Raw genomic sequence first — 17,777 nt, 5'->3', positions numbered from 1 at the left:
AGTTGAATCATCGTTACTTGGGACATTAGGAATCGCATTTGTTCCAAAAGGAAGACTGTGCAGTGGTGTCAGGAGAGCAGCTCGGAGGAGAAGCTGTTGGCCTTGTAATATTTTTTGTTCTGATCGGACCTTGGAATGTGTGCTGTGCAGTCAAGTGTTTTCCCCTTTTCTGAGAAGGCGTCACTTCCATGTCAGGGAAGAAGATCCATCACTCTTTAAGTCTCAAATTATGTCCCAAACATGGCGTCCACCATTATTCCCCTAGGCAGCTCACTGGTCAGTGTGGAAGAGCAGAAAGACAGACCTGAGTCCTGGCTCTTCTCTCTAACAGCAGGGCACCCTTCCGTCCCCCTCCACTTCCTCATTGCAAAGCAGGAACTGGGGGCCGGCCCCGTGGCCGAGTGGTTAAGTTCGCACGCTCCGCTGCAGGCGGCCCAGTGTTTCGTCGGTTCGAATCCTGGGCGCACACATGGTACCACTCATCCAGCCATGCTGAGGCGGCGTCCCACATGCCACTACTAGAAGGACCCACAACTAAGAATATACAACTATGTACCGGGGGGCTTTGGGGAGAAAAAGGAAAAAAATAAAACTTTAAAAAAATAATCATAATAGCTACCGATTGTGGCAGATTTCCGTCACCATGGGCCAGGTACTGCTGCTGAGGAGCTCACATAGCTCTCTCCTTCAGTCCCCCGTATCAAGCAAGGCTCTTTACCTGTGGACTGGGAAGGGCTTTCCGAGCACACAGCCATTAAGGACAAGACAGAAGACGCAAGCTGTTGACTTAAGGACATAACACTTAGCTTTAAAACTCAAAAGGACTAAGTACCCTTAATATAAAATTTTCAGAACTCTCAAACCCTTATAGAAAAATAAGCAAAGCTAGGAGTAATTCAGAGAAAAGCAAGTACAGTAACTAAAAAACATTTAAATATTTGATCTCACAGGTAATCAAAGAAATTAAGAATACCACTTTTTGACTGTTAAATGGAAAACAACAGCATTTTTTTTAAGTGAAAATACTCAGTGTTAGCCAAGATATAGTGAGAGCTGCACTCTGTGACGTGGCTGGGGGGCATGTAAACTGGAACAGGTTTTCTCTGGAGCAATGTGACAAAATGTGTCAAGAGCACCCACAAACGTTCACACTCCACTGATCTCGTGACTCCGCTTCCAAGAACTTACCCTGAGGAGATTCATCAGACAGGTGGGCAGGGGTTATGTAAAAATGCTAACCTCTAGGGTTTTTTAATTGGATGCAACCCAAATGGCTAACAATAGAAGGTAACTCCATAGGATAGAATAATAGGCAGCCATTAAAAATTGTGTTTTTAAGGAATGTTAAATGATGTGAGGGAAGTTCTCAAAATATAATAAACAAAATGATCTCAGTTTTATAAAAAGGGAACAAATACATAAGGTTTTAAAACTAGAAAGAAATACACCAAAAATACCAAAATGTTACCAATCATCTGTGTCTAAGTGGTGGGATTTGGGGTGGCATTTATATTCTTTATGCTTGTCTTGATTTGTTCAGTGGGATCCAGAAAGAGACAGAGACGGGAAGAAGATCGTGTGTTATAAAACAGCCCTCTTTGAGCTGTTAATGTATTGGGGTATAAAGATTGTAGTTAATGTAAACAGAGATATTTTTAAGGCCTTCCCCCATATCTGTGGCTCTGCCAGACCCGGTAAATCAGGAGAGAGCGACGTGGAATCAAGGGCATGCTCACAGCCCATATTTGTGGTAGGTGTTTTCTTTAAATAAAGCCTCTCCAGACCCAGGCTACTGTGGGACACCAGCGTCTTGTTGCACAGCGGTCGTCAGCACTCGCCTTGTCACCTGCTGACTGTGCATTTGGACGTTCAACTCCACCTGAGTTTTCTGAGCAGAGGAGGTTGGGTGAGAGTCTCTTTTGTCTGTTAGATGGATTGAGAAATAGGCTCACTCACTACACTACACCTGCATAGCAGATTTTGAGATTTTGAAATCAATTTGTTTTAAAGACGTCAAGGGATATGGTTCTGTTTGGGCAGGACAATCACAAGTACCAGCCCTGCATATTTGAAAGGTGGGGGTGGGGGGGTGGGATTGTCTTAACTAAGGCTCCCAGCAGCACAGTTCCCAGTGCTTGGTGAAATTAAAAGCATTCTTCCCTTTACAACCTTATGGGCACTCCCTCCGGACTCCGTGCTGTGCTAGCCCAGAAAACAGTGTGAAACCAGCATACATCTGCAACTGTATAAAAGCAGTCTCTCACTTTGTGGCTGCGTTGCACACGTGCACGCACACACACTCTTATAGCTCGTGATATGACGCAATTCCACTGGTACATGCCACCATGGAGGAATATCTGTATAGACAGATATAATCACTAAGTGTGGGGGTTGAAAAATGCTTATGGTGTCCAAGGATTAAAAAATGTTAGAGAAGAGGAGAATAGAGTTCTCAATCCTATTGAAACTAAATGTCTGGTGCTAGAGCCTGGGGATGTGTATTTTACACTTGATCTCAGCCAAAAGCCTGAGAAGCAGTGGGAATGTGTATTTTAAAGACTCTCCAGGAAATTCTGATGCAGCCTGTTGAAGCTGGCAATTGGGAACCACTGTCTTTGCAGAACTGTGCTGTCATATTTTCTGCACTGTCCAGTATGGTATCCACTAGCCACCTGTGGCTGTGGAGCTCTTGAAATGCAGCTATTCTAGCTGAGGAACTGGATTTTTAATTTTAATTAATTTTTAATTCAAGTGTAAATAGCCACATGTGACTGGTGACTACCGTGTGGGACAGGGCAGCCTCCGCCTGCAGTCTCCCGCCCTTCCCCTCGGGGAAAGGAAGCCCCATATCAGCCTGCTCTTCCTCCAGGTGGTGCATTTCATCACTGTGACGCAGTGATGCTCAGAGGATGGCTCAGGGCTTTCACGTGTAACTTCTGGGGACTGGTGGCAGCAGATGTGGCTCCAGAACCTCCTACCGGGAGAATCCAGGGGCCATGATGGCGTCCGTAGGCACATCCAATCTTGTGAGCTGACTTGTATAGTATAATTTGCTCGCCTGGCCTTATGCCCCCTGCTCAGAACATAAAATGGTGCTTCTGACAACCTTTATCATCCCACAAAACAGAACGCCAAAATCTAATTCTCACCCAGGATTTCTAACCCGGTATGTTTGCTTTTGGAGTTGTTTTATTTTTAACTAAGGAAACATTTATAATCTTCTCTCCTGTTGTGTAACGCGTTTAAAAGTTCAGCGTGGTGAGTTTTTATGAGACTTTTATGGGAAGCCAAGTGTTGTAAACATGTCCAAATTCTCACAGCCGTGTAGCTTACCACATCCTTGTCCTCTGCACACCCACCTGATTTCCTTTCAAAATATGAAACACATGGGTCAGAGTTCTCCAGTTATTCCAGACACAGTGTTAGGGTTCCTCACATTCTAAACCTGGTGAGATCAGGATAACTCTTGAACAGAAACAGTATTCCCCCTCAAGACTGTAAGCTACGGGGCCGGCCCCGTGGCCGAGTGGTTAAGTTCGTGCGCTCCACTTCAGCGGCCCAGGGTTTCGCCGGGTCAGATCCTGGATGCGGACCTGGCATCGCTCATCAGGCCATGCTGAGGTGGCATAGCTCAACCAGAAGGACTTACAGTTAGAATATACAGCTATGTACTGGGGGGCTTTGGGGAGAAGATGGAAAAAAAAGGAAGATTGGCAACAGATGTTGGCTCAGGGCCAATCGTCAAGAAGAAAAAAGACCGTAAGCTAGATGGAGGCAGGGCCTGGGTCCGCTCATCCTCGGCTGGGCTCCAGCACCGTAGTGTGACACCAGCCATCTCTCAGAGGCTTGGTGCCTGTTGGTTGAATGAATTAATGTTCTTGCCATAGAGTAAGTGGGCTGAAGGGACAATGTAAGGAAGAGAGAAGACAAGATCCAGGGAAAGGCCACATATGGGATAAAAGCAATTTGATTTAGAACAAAGCGCTCACCCTCCACTACTGACTTTGTCATATCCAGCAGGGAAAAGAAGAGAGGGAACAGCACCACGTAGCCTGGGTCTGTGCTGGTGCAGCTCGCTGGGTCCCGTGATGCTGATTTCCCAGCCCCGGGATCACAGAGGCTCTGAAGGGTTGCAGGTGCCTGTGGAGGTGGAACCCGGAGGGCGGTTTAGCTTCAGCTCTTAATAATGCACATGCTCTTGTGCTGTGGCCTGTTTATTTTCCTCTAATGTTACAATTCTAAGAACCTTAGCGGTTAGCCTGCCTGTGGTTCTGATGCAGCAGCCCGCTCATCAGCATTTTTTTATTTTCCTGAAATTTTAGGCACAGAAAAATGAGCGAGAATCGATCCGACAGAAGCTGGCCCTCGGCAGCTTCTTTGATGACGGGCCCGGGCTTTACACCAGCTGCAGCAGGAGCGGGAAGCCCAGCCTCTCCTCTCGGTGAGTGCGCATTCAGTTGATTTCCTGGTATGTTCCTAATTGGTTTTGTCATCTGACTATGTTTAATAAAAGATATCCTTTAAATCCCCGGATTTTTTTTTCCCCATAATACCACCACCTTTATGTGGGTTCTAGACAGACCCCTCCCCACCTGTTTGTTGGGTTTGTTTTTTGGTTTTTAGTTTCTGGCCCATTTGCCCAGCCACTTAAGGTCAGATTTCCATATTTCATTTTTTTCTAGATACAGTTCTGACCTTGCATGTGATGGGGGATCGAGGCACACTCTTAAGCCAGCTGATGCTTAGAGAAGTGTGCAGACACCAGCTTTCCCATTAAGCAGTCCCAAAGCATCCAGCGTCACCCTGGTAGACGTGCCTGCAGTTAACATCCATCACTAAGAAATACAAGTCCCACTTTGCTCTTTCAGTGTCTGTCATAGTGCTTAACCCATCCTCCAGGTGATGTTTCTTTATCTTAATTTATTTCAGGATATTGTCGGTCGTTTGCATAGCTTCTAATTCCAATTAAAATATATTAAAATTATAATTGACCTGGAAAACAAGGTTGTAAACCAGAGCTCCTTAATGTCCATATGAATCACCTGGGGATTTTGTTAAAATGCTGATTCTGATTCAGTAGGTGGGACTGAAGATTCTGCATTTCTGACAAGCTCCCAGCTGACGCCCACGCTGCCAGTCCACGGGTCGCACTTTGATTAGCGAGGGTGTACACAGTCTGCAGCGTTAACTCGTATGGGTACAGGTGTTGCGAGTGATTGAAGCACGTAGAACATTGTTTTAAGGAAGATGGGAGGAACTGAAGACCCGTCAGTGCTCTCTTCATCCCTCCCCGAATGTCTGTCCTTCTCAGGACGTCTGTGTCTTCCTTCCCGCTGACAGCACGTGTTCCCTGTGTAAAGACTAGGGATGTTTACCACGTTGAGCCAGGTATGGGACACACCTGATAGCATTCATGCATTCATTCAACCAACAGATTTCCACTCTCTCCTTCATGGGAAGCCTGGAATTAGACGCTTTAATATCTATTTATATCTATCCAGCTTTCAGTAAGCCTTGTACTTCAGTCTGATCCTTAGAGATTCATCTAAATCAGCAAAAATCAGCACACACATGCTCACATATATGCATATTTAGGAGTCACTGCAGGTGGGCTCGTCCCTCGAGGCAGGCGCAGTAGTCTGGCCACACTGTGTTAAAGCGTGTCTTCCACTCTGGGTGCCAGCGCAGCCTCGCAGGTGCCCTCGCTCTGCTCCTGTGTCCGTCCCCTATCCCTCAGCTGTAGGAGCAGCCCTTCCCCTCCCAGTGGGATGTGGCAGGCGAGCTCTGGCCTAGAGACCTGGAGGCCTGAGGATTCGTCCCCGTCAGCTTCTGATTTTGAGACTTGAACAGCTTACTTAGTTTTACCATGCCTCAGTTTTCTCATTTTTGTAAAAATAAGGGGATTGGACTGTAGAGTCTTACAGATCTCTGCTACTGCTCTCATCCCCAGAGCACCAAAAAGTTTTCTCCTAGAAACCCCATCTCTGCTCAGCAGCATCATATCTGTCTGGTCTGAATGGGGAGTTTTGTTTGAAAATCAAAGTTTATTTATATATATAGATATAGATATGTATGTGTATGTATGTATATATGGCTTTGAAAGTAAGCTAGAATTAATAATAACTACAAGGTGTATAGTGACAACACAAAATAAAAGTAGCAGTGCCCTGTCCTATCCTTGTCCCACTCTCCAGAAACAGGAACCGTTAACTCTTTGGTTGTTTCTTCTGGTGTTTACCTACATATCTCTAAGTAAAATGCTGATCTTCTTACCTTTTACTTTTAAATAACTATCTGTTGATGACCAACTATAGAAAATTGGGATTTAACTCTTTTTATAGCCTTCCCAGATGTATCTATTTATTCCGTCCGCCCATCCATTCTCCCTTTATAATTATTTCACAGTTTGGGGTCAAATACCTGCTCCACGTTTGCATTATTAAAATCTTATATTATTCACACTGACCCGTGTAGTAAACTATGATTACTTGGGAAATTTCATTGTTTGTCCTGAAATTAAAATAGCCTCATTTTCCCCTTGGCCAGTCTCCGGCCGTGTGTGCTGCCCACTCTCCACTGTGTGGATGCGTCCCAGCTCACTCGGCCGCTCTTCTGGCAACAGGCGCTGGGTGGTTCCAAAGCTTTTGCTCTGGTAAACACTGCTGCTTCTAATTGTAGACATTCTTGTGCATGTCTGCTCTCCATGTGCAAGAGTTTCTCTTTGGTGTATACCTAGGAGTGGAATTACTAGGAAAAAACATGAATGTTCACATTTAGAACATAATGCCAAACTGTTTTCCAAAATGATTGCAGCAAGTTACCAGAGTTTCAGAGATCCTGTGGATCCATAGCCTTTCTAACACTTGGTATTGCCAATTTCTTTTACGTTTTTGTTAATTGAATAGGTTATTAAGTGGTTTTTTCATTGTGTTTATTAGCTGTCTTTGTTTTCCCTTCTATGAAATGTCTGTTTGGGTCTTATGTCCAGATTACTGTTAGATTCTGCTTTTTGTTAATTGACTTATTGGAGTTCCCTGGTCATGGTACTAATCCTTAGTATGTCGGATGTATTGCAAATATCTTCTCCCAGGTTGTAACTTGTCTTTTCTCTTCCTCAATGTGTCTTTTATGATGACAGGTTCTTAATTTTAATATAGGGATTTTTAGCTGACTTTTCTTTTATAGTCAGTACTTTCTGTGTCTTATATAAAAAAATCTTTGAAGCCAAGTTCCAAAAGATAGTAACCTAGATTTCCTACCAAGAATTGAAAGTGTTGGATTTTTTTTAAAGTCTATAATCAATCAAGATTTGTTTTCTTGATTAGGGTATGGAGGAGAAGTCGGATTTCATCTTTTTCCCTACGCATGACCATTATTTTCTTGCCTTTTTTTTTTTTCTTGGTGAGGAAGATTGGCCCTGAGCTAACATTTGTTGCCAATCTTTCCCTTTTTTCCTCCCCAAAGCCCCAGTGGATAGCTGTATATCCCAGTTGCAAGTCATTCTAGCTCTTCCGTGTGGGATGCTGCCACAGCCTGGCTTGATGAGCAGTGCGTAGGATCTGAACTGGCGAACCCCAGGCTGCTGAAGCGGAGCGCGAGAACTTAACCACTCGGTCACGGGGCCGGCCCCCACATAACCGTTTTTCCATCATATTTGTTAAACGATCCCTCTTTTACTCAGTGATCTGGCAGACCACTTCTGTATATACTATACATTAATGGGAATACGTTCTTTTCATTGGTTAGTGTTTCTATCCCCTGAACCAACATCATATGGTCTTAATTACTATAACTTCAAAATAAATGCTGACACCTGGACAGGCAAGCCTCCTGTTTGTTCTTTTTGTCAGAGTGTACTGCCTTTTCTTGCTTTTTCGTTCTTCCATACAAATTTTAAATCATCAAATCATGCTCAGCAGAATACTCTCTCGGGATTTTGAATTGCATTGAACTGCATTGAATCTGTAGATCAGTTTAGGAGAGAATTACATTTTCACAATATCAGATCTTTCTATCAGTAAACAGGGCCTGTCTCTCCTTTATTTAGATCTTATATTTCCTATCAGAGGTTTATAAGTTTCCATTTAAAGATACTGTATACTTTGTTATATTTATTTCTAGATATTTGATATTCTGATATTACATTCTCTTTGGTAGTGCTCTCTCATCGTTTGCTGCTGGTGAACAGAAATGCAGCCTACTTTGTATACTTGTCTTATGTCCAGCCACCTTGCTACTATTGCACCTATTATTTCTCTACTATCCTATTATTTCTAATAAAGTCTGTCGATTCTTTGGGATTTTTAAACAATATCATCCAAAAAATATCAATTTTATTTATTCCTTTCCAATCCTCATGCCTCTGTCTTCTTTGTTTTATTGCACTGGGTAGGTACCCTGATATACTGAGGATTAAAAATGGTAGTAGTTGGAATCTTTAACTCATTTCTCATGTTAAATGGATGCTTCTTATATTTCCCCATTTAAGATGATGTTAATTTTTTCTTTAATGTTTCTCTTTATGAGATTAATGATGTTCCCTTATCCATAATTTACAAAGAATTTTTATGATAAATGGGTATTTAACTTTATCATATGCTTTTTCTGCTTCTGTTGAGATGATTATATGATTTGCTGTATTAATCTGTTAATGAATTAAAGAATTACATTTACAGATTTTTCAAATATTGAGCAATCCTTGCATACCTAGTATATAGTATAGTATATATATTTGCATACCTAAAGCAAAATTGGTTGGGGGTATTATTTTCTTTTTCAGACACTATTGGATTTTATTTATGTTACTTTGTTTAGAATTTTTACATCGATATTCATGACTGACATGGGTCTGTTGTATGCTTTTCTTGTAATGTTTTTCTCTGGCTTTAGTATCAGGGTTATGCTGGCTTAAAAATGAATTGGCTACCATTCCCTCTTCCATATTGTCTGAGAAAAGTCTGCATAATATTGGAATAATTATTGAAGCCTGTTGTTTACTTTGTGTGTTTGCTTTAACTGCTTCCATTTCTTAAATGGCTGTGAGATTGTACACACATTTTATTTCTTCTTGAGTCAGTTCTGATGAGTTGTATTTTTCTAAGAATTTGTCCATTTTGTTTGTTTTCAAAATTTTAGGCATGATACTTTCTCATTTCACTGAGGGTTTACTTTTGAATTCTTTTAAATGTTTTCTTCTGATCTCTACATTGTCCATGTTTTTTTCTGTTTATTTTTTTTGTTCGTTTTGATTTCTGTCCATTAATAATCAAGTGTGAAACCGTAAAAGCCTTTTGTAAACTGTAAGGCTGGGCTCGGTGATGTGCATTGTCTCCTACAGTGACCTCCCCTGACCACCAGTTAGAAAGGAAACACCCAGCACGCCTGCCGCTCTCCCTCCTCTTACCCCGATTTGTTTTTCTTTGTGGTCCTTATCACTACCTGACATTGTATTATATATTTTTTAATCCAGTCTTTCTTTAGCACCAAAATATGAACTCCAGGAGAGCAGGTCTTTGTCTGTTCTGTTCACCACCATAACTGTGACTAAAATAGTGCCTAATAGATAGTCACCAGATAGTTGTTGAATTGATGAAAGGTGAACTTCATTTCAGAATGGTCAAATAAAAACACAACGGTTTTATTAGGGCCCATTCAGTGAAAAGTGTCTAAAGCTCTTTCCTTTGGACTGTGAGTTGCCACAAGCAGAGCTCTCCAGCTTCGTCCTCAGCAGCTTTAAGCCTGGCTGCCAGTCTCTTAGACTCCAGCGGGGGTTAGTTGAAGGTCACCGTGTAGGACTTTGCTTAATTCCCTTGATTTCAGTAAGATACTTCATTGCCCCTCAGTGGTGCCCGAGTGTGCCCCAGTCCGGCACTCCTGATTCAACCCCTCAACGCGGTAAACTTGCTCATTCTGCCAGGCCACAGGTGGCCAGGGCAAGTCAGAGGGTCTAGACAGTCCTTTCAGGTGTGCAGTCCATCTTTCTGTATGCAGCCTTACCCCGCCGCCCTTCCTTCAGAGGCACCTGCGGACTGCAGGCTCCTGCATGAAGTGTGTGCTCCGTCCGCCAGCCCCGCTGCGGCACCTGGCAAAGTGAGGCAGGGTCGGATGCCTCTCCTCCATCTGCGTTTTATCTTCCAACATTTGTTCACGCTTTTTTGTGTGCCATTGTGTCCCTTTCCATTTTCTTTGTCCATGTAGACTTATACCTTCTTTCTTCCTTTTATATTGTTTTAGTAGGATTTCAGAAGAGAGAGTAGATAAATAGCTGTGTTCAATATGCCATCTTTAACTAGAAGTCTCTTGAAAGTTTTCATTATGTTTAATAGCAGAAATATCTTCTCAAATAAAATCCTGTGCAGAAACCCTGTATGTAAGACAAAGTCGTCTTCCTCTGGTTCAGAAAGACTGAAAGGTAGAGACTGGGGTACCCCTGTCCAGAACATTCCGCCTCAGTCATTTCCCTCCGGTGCCTCTCTCCATCCTTCCCCGGCCAGCTCCCAAAGCCCACTTGAAACTCTTCTGGCAGAGCAGAATTTGAAAATCACTGAGTCATCTACCCCTTTGGAGACACAGCTGCTCAACACGTAGGTATTTCACAGTAGCTCATAACAAGCTGCACTTGTTGACTTGCCATAAGGAAGGCTATTTATATCCTGTTCTTTCAGATGTTTCCATCTCCACATTCTGGGATGAGATCATCCCCTGTGAGAACGCGATGACTTTCTGGATCCCCCTTAGGATGATGGTTAATAGTGAGACTTAATGTTTTTACAAAATATCGCTTTATCCCTGTAAACTTTGATTTATCCCATCAAAGGCTGACTGTCATTCTCCCTCATCGATAATAATGTAGGAGAACAGCCTTAGGAAACGTTTAGTTGCAACTCTGTAACCCGTATTCCCCATCCCTATTAGAATTAACTTTTTTTGAACGTCTCACCATCCCTGAAATTTTTCATTGAGCTGGAAGTACCTTCCCTCTACCCTACAAAAAGTGCTGAGGGGGCGTTAGAAGTTTCAGGCCACCAGTTGGCATTCCAAAGTGCACCAGAGCATGTGTGTCGAGTTAGCTAAATAATCAGAAACGAGTCTTCCATGCGTGCCGTACTCTGAGGAGCTCAGTACTCATTTTAAACGAGGCTGAGGGCTTAAATTAAGTGGACAAGCAATAGACTCGGAAGTGCTGCGCCTTTAAGGCGGGGCCTACCCAGCTAAGTGGGATCTATGGCAAAATAATGGAATTCAGTTTATGTATTTTAAAGAATGTGCATTTACCTGTAAACATGAACTGCACACGCGTTGTGTGAGAAGTTTCGAAGTGGCCCGAGGGTCTTCCGAGAAGACGCGTTTGGGCTGCTGCCGTGAGCGTCAGCCCCCAGTTGTCCTCTGGGTTTCAGCCCCGTCCTTCTAATTGGTGTGTCTCCTGAAGCACTTTTTAAGAGTGACAGGCTGTTAGATGTAAGCTGGGCTTACAATAATCCCATAAAGACATTTCATGCCTGATATTGCAGCAAAAGAATTCTTGATATTGCTTCATAACTCAGCTAATTAAATCTGACTTATACTGAAATGTGGCAAATAGAGGAAGTGCCTTTCTTTTGTCAAAGTTTGCTAATTCATAATCAGCCTTTTCAAACTGAGACTGTATGAACTTTGTCATTTTTTTCTATTTAAAAATGTTTTGGCAAAAAGCTTTTAAAAGCTTGAAATGAGAAAAATGAATTACCTATTCTTGAAATAAGATTTCTAAGGAATATTTGGTTTACTCTTGTTCTTGGAAAAAATATTCCTTTTCTTATTAGTATAATACTTTACATGAAATACTTTTTTCGTGACCAAATTAATCTTAATCAGCACTATATTTCAGATTCTGAGCTTATTTAACTTACTGCTGTTAAAGAAATGGACACCGGCCTGCTGCTACGAGAACACCAGTCAGAGAGGTCATTGGTAATGGACATCGAGGAAATCTCTCATTTGTCAAACATTACAACCTGACCTGTTGTTGTGGAGAAAACTTTTCTCTGCCTTCTCTAGTCTGCTTTTCTCAGAGTAATCACAAAATAAATTTGACTCTCACCTCTCTTCTTACCTTACCCCAAGGTAGATTTTATTTACATACATGTAAATACAATCTGATACAGTCCTTTTCATAAAATATGCAATGGGGATGGTGTAACCTAGAACAGACTATGCCCTTCTCTCCAAACACGTGGATATTGTGAAGAATAGAAATTCCCCAGAGAGCTTTTGAGCAGCTGGTTTGAATAATGATTACTGTTGACTTATCGCAACCATTCCAACATCCCCAGATCAAAACTCATTTCTTCTTGTTCTTATAGGTTTATTGATGAATGGCTGAGACAAGACCAATAGTAGATACCACCGCCTCCTTTTGTGTTTGGCTGGTGGGGGGGGGGGGGTGCCATAGCCCCGGGAGCTGGGTCAGCTGGACAGGTCACAGGGACCTAGAGAGCCCCTACAGAGAGTGGGTTCACAGGAGCTCTGAATGCGAGGGACTGGGGATCTGTATATATAATCTGCTACGGAGTCACAGGTCAGACCAGCATCACTCTGCCAGGAAAGCGAATCATCCTTTTGTCTCTAGCAGTAATGCTTTTTGCATAATTTCCTGGAAGAATAGCAGAGTGGTCATATATATCCCGCAGGGGTGAGTAAAGAGCTTGTCCTGGTTCAGCGCAATGAATTTGCTTCCTGTGGCATCTTTCTGGAAGTGATTAACAGGCGCATACTATGGCAACCTATTTATAATATACAACATATCTGTTAAACTTGATGTTAATCTCATACATGTGTACTAATAATTTGCTAATTGTGTACTCATAATTGTACTAATAATTAGAAATCCCTTCATATAAGTAATTCTAAGGTATGTATCATTGCAAATGATAGTATAAAAAAAGAATTTGTAAACTATTTGAAAAATCATTGGGTAATCTACAGAAAACCTATCATTTTTTATGCTCTCCTCCAAGGATTATCTCTTATATTCTAAAGTATTATACAACTTTAAAAGTGAAGCAAGATTTGAAGTGGCTCTTTAGAGGAGTCATAAGATTAAAATGGCAAAACAAATTTAATTATGTAAGCAATTCTTCTCTTTCACAAGCCTGAAAGAAAAGCAAATTGGTATTTGTGAAATCTTCTTTGTCTAATAAATAGCCTCGATTTATAATAATGCCAATGACCCCAGTTTAATTAGGTGCAATTAATTTTGTGCAAGCAAAATTTGACATCTTGCTAGAGGCATAGCCAGCTGTACCTTGTCTTACGAATCTTTTTAAATCACCAATGAGAATTCAGTTGTCAGAGCTGTTGCAGAAGTGTGGGAGCAGGAGGACAAGGCCACAGGGCTACGTTTTATGTTTTGAAATGACTCCAATGGCCAGCTGAAAGTTTAACTAAAAGCTTCTAGGAATGATTTTTCATTGGCGCATCATCTCTGACAAGTTATCATGACTTTGTTACTGCGCTTTGCCCTCCCTTTGGCCAGTGCTCCCACACATCTGCCTGGACACACAGCTCATATGAAGACTGGACTCGTTTGAGAGTTTACAGAAGCATTTGCCGCTACTAGAAAACACCATCACTGACTGCGGGTGAGCTGTGTCATCAACAGGTTTAACACAATCCTTTTGTTCAATCTTGTGAAGTTTTCTGTGCCCCTCAGATTATCTCGTGCAGTAAAAACCCACGGAAGACATTTCGAAAAACCATTGTCAATTAAATGCTGACACATGCCTCCTTAACACTTAGACTTTTTATTTTAGTTATTGAAGGAATTCTTTTCGACTTATTTGATTATACACTTTTATCATTTGTGTCTTTTGTGCATACAAAAATAGAAGAAAAAGTGAAATAGTCCTAAACTGTTATGTTCAGAATCTAACTCGGCTTTACCCACTCTGCATCGGAGCTGTCAATCTTTGCTTTTCCCCAGTGTCTCCCTTTGTGCCATCAGGAGTGCATCACCTTCCAAGCCACCATTCCCTCTTCTGCAAGTTTCGATGTGGGAGCTTTGTTGTTCTTATCAGAAGGCATGAACAGTGCACTCCCAGCGGCCACCTCCTCCTCAGTGTCCTTACCTGATTTGTTGGCTGATAAAGTTACAGCTCAGCGGAGCAGTCGCACCACCATCTGCCTGGATGGCCACGATTGAGAGACGACTTTAACGACTGGCAAAATGTGAATAATAGGCTTCACAGAATCGATGCAACTCAGCAGATCTACTGCGTTCTTTTTAATGACTGCTTAGAATTCAAATGGCCACAAATTAAATCATGAAAAAGAATGTCTTTGAGCTAAAGCTTACTATGGAACCAAGCCTAAATGGCAGCCCCAACATTTTTTTAAACATGAATATAAAAAGTGGTGAAAGCAGTGATTCAGTGTTCAAGAGAGTTAAAAGAATTTGCAATTAGGATTTTCACTGAATCCAGCCATACCCCTCAAAAACACACAGGCACGGACTCCAACTGCCATGTCTTTCCCCAGCCACATGAACATTGTCACAGGTCTGGAAGGGCCAAGCGTTTCTTCAGCTCCAGCAGCTGAAACTCATGAGCAGGTCAGGCAGATACAAGTTTAAACTCTGGGCTGAGCAAAATAAATAGGCAGGCTGGCTTTAAACATACAACAGGTAAATGTCTCTCAATTACTTTCAGAGTCCATAATGTACCGTAGATCCTGGGAGGGACTGAGACTGGGCCAGAAAGGGATGGCGACAGTTGAATCAGAGTCCATCCACAGAGATGTTCACATATAAGAGAATGTTTCTTGCTGCCCTCCAAGAGACTCTCCCACCCCAGCACTCTGCCAGAAACAAAGTCCAGCCTGGCTCACGTGTGAGTCCTGGTCCTGCGTAGACACCATCTGAGTCAGACAGCGCAGCCCCTTCCAGCTGTCCCTTAATCCTACTCACCTTTTGTCCAACATGCAAGCACTAGTCATCCCCCATTTTCTCTCCTTTTCCTTTTTTAATTCCTGCTAAGTGCCCACACATGGCAACTAAGAAAGCAGTCGAGAGAGAGAAAGTCAACTGAATTTCTTCCACCAGAAAATATCTAGGTATATTTCCTGCCATTTTTTCTGTGCATGTATTTCCACATTTTTGTTTACAAAGTTGGAATCATACTATACCTAGTGTTTTAGAGCCTGTTTTTTTTTTTCACTCATCAGGAGCATTTGCCCATATTCATAACTGTTATTCTGTCGTATGTATTTGTACTACTGCATAATGGCCTGCTGTATATTTCATCATGATATACATAATCAGTCTCTCATCATTAGACATTGGAATTGTTTTCAGTTTTTGTTTTGCTTTCTTTTTTTCATCTTCTTTTTCTTCCATTTATGAATTTATTCTTTCTTTCGTACAGTGCCCTGGTCTCTCAAGACAGACTCTCCTAGAGTAAAATGCCAGCATTATGACCTTGTATAACTGAACCTCTGAGCCCCAGTTTTCTCACATGTAAGATAGGGGTCACAGTACTTACTTGGTGTGTAACTGAGGTTAGAGGTAATATATATACAGAACGTGTCTAGCACATGGTAGATGCTGCAAAATGAGAGCTCTTACATTAATCATTCTTGTTTGAGGTTAGGGTGACTTCTGGATGAACCATGTGTGTGATAATCATAATCAAAATGATAATTTCTAGATTGCTTAGAAATTGGCTTTAATTAAGGTAAAAGTAGACCACATTTGGTGCCTAGGAGAGATGGTCATTTTATTCCATCATTATTCCAGTATTAGAAGAGGCCTCATCCTGGTCTTCAGTTCATACTGGAAAATATTTCTGGTGAAAATGCCTTTTTCCAACATTAAGATCATATAATTCCAAATTCAATTACGTGTAAGTGGTTGTTCGTGCAGGAGCCAGACATGGATGTGGGATGAGAACAGCAGCTGTCTGAGGAGCGCGATGGTGCGTGGCTCTCAGAATCGGTGAGGATGCGGGGCTGATGCTCCACCGGAAGAAGCTGTTGAACGCTAGTTCCCTTTTTCTGTTTGTTTCCCCAGTGGTGAGAAGATGCTGTGGCCATGAGGTGTTGGATGCCTCCCAGCCATCATGTGAACATGTACAGATGGAAGGGTCCAGAACTAACCTTAGAAAAGGGAGCAGGAAGAGAATATATGCAGGATTAAGGCGAAGGAAACCCAGAGAGGGCCATGCACACCCCAGCCAGCTTTGGGGCTGCCTTCCTCGGCTTCTGCTGAGGAGGCCGAATGCCCGAGTCCTGTAAGATGTCGGGTCAGGACAGGACGTGAAGAGACATGAGGTCACCCTTTCCCCTCGTTCTCTTTGTCACAGAGTTTGAAACTACCCTTGACTTCCCTGGGCACATAACTGCTGAAGGGCCGGCTTCCCCATTCCCAGTTCACCGAGACCTGTCTTCTGCACTTCCCTGCTCAGTCACTCTTGGTTAGCACCTTACTTACTAGTTAATATCCAGGCAGTAAAAGTGTTTCTTTCCTTGTATATGAGATAGGGAGTGTGTGCTAAGTGTTTTTTGAGTTCTCTTCCAGTGCTCTCTATATTCCGCATTCCTATTTGTACATTGTGATTTGATGATCCAAGCATTTGGTACCTGTTAGAAGACCTGATTTCCATTCCTGGTTCGGTTCTTACAGTGCATCCATTTGATACAGGGTTGTGAACTATAAATGCCCTGAGAGGCCAGCGAGAAACATAAATGAGTGAGGTACCCCAGATAAAAGGCATAGGTGGGACTGTAGCAAACTGGAAAGATGGTGCCCTGGCCGAAGTGGACAGAGTTACTCAGCACTAGCCCCGCTGCAGGTGGTATGCCGAGTGCGACTGCCTGACCGTCAAGTGAGCGGATGGATGAGCAGCTAAACATCTGTTTTTTCCCTAATGTAGTTATAAAAGTCATTAATCGTACCTTTGTGGGTGTGTGTGTGTAATGATATATGTTGGACCAGCAATATTTGCACCTGTTATATGAATACCGTTTTCTAAAAAGTCAAATTATCATCCCATGCATTCCACACCCCCTAGCAAAAGAAAGTTAACACAGTCCACTAAAGTAAAATAAGAAATAGTGGTGCATTGTACAATGACAAGTATTAGGAAGCAGAAACTTTGCCTTTCCTTTTTTTTTTTTTTTAATACTAACAGGTATTTCTGTAACTCACAGAGTGAATGTCAGTGTGGAACAAGAGGAGGGGCAGGGTCCGGGGGTGGGAGGGGCATCTGACAACTTAGCAAGGAGGGCAGCACCTCCTTCTGACCCTTCTCAGCACATCTATAGAGACACCTCACACACGCGGCTCAGCCAGAGGTCACCCTAACCTTGACTGTTCCCAACATTCTTCACAACAAATCCGTAGAAAAATGAATGTGTTTACAGCTACCCTTGGGTAATTACAACCACATTTTACATCCCATCCCCTTTGAAATTCTCATGAAACAGAAAAAGATATGGTATGAAAATATGGGTGATTATTCATTATATATAAAGCCTTTGAATAATGCATCAAAGATCCATTAAAATAAGTGGAAATAATATATTTTAATGGCCCAGCCACACACTGGTTGGGGGTATTGAGTCACGAATGGCACAGCAGGGCGCCAGTGGCTCTCATAGCCACACTGGTGGTGGAGAGATCGTGAGCAATGCATACTTGAAATCCATAGACATATAGAAGTTCCTTCTCACTCTGTTTCTTAAGGAAACTGTACAATTGCCTTGAAATTATAAGCAACTACAGAAGGTATATGCCCTTTAAAATT

General features: G+C 42.3%; 1 protein-coding gene across 9 annotated transcripts in view; it reads left to right on the top strand.

Annotated features, from left to right (window-relative positions):
* SCHIP1 (schwannomin interacting protein 1) overlaps window positions 1-17,777 on the top strand; it is a 145,993-nt gene that overhangs the window by 114,696 nt on the left and 13,520 nt on the right. For all 9 annotated transcript variants that reach the window (XM_070583013.1, XM_070583012.1, XM_070583011.1 and 6 more), the window contains one exon: window positions 4,323-4,441. In XM_070583013.1, the coding sequence (XP_070439114.1) occupies window positions 4,323-4,441 (119 nt within the window). The remainder of the gene's footprint in view (window positions 1-4,322; window positions 4,442-17,777) is intronic.

This window comes from Equus przewalskii, chromosome 18 (assembly GCF_037783145.1).
Source record: "Equus przewalskii isolate Varuska chromosome 18, EquPr2, whole genome shotgun sequence".
NCBI classification, from domain to species: Eukaryota; Metazoa; Chordata; class Mammalia; order Perissodactyla; family Equidae; genus Equus; species Equus przewalskii.
This window is presented reverse-complemented; position numbering and strand designations above follow the sequence as displayed.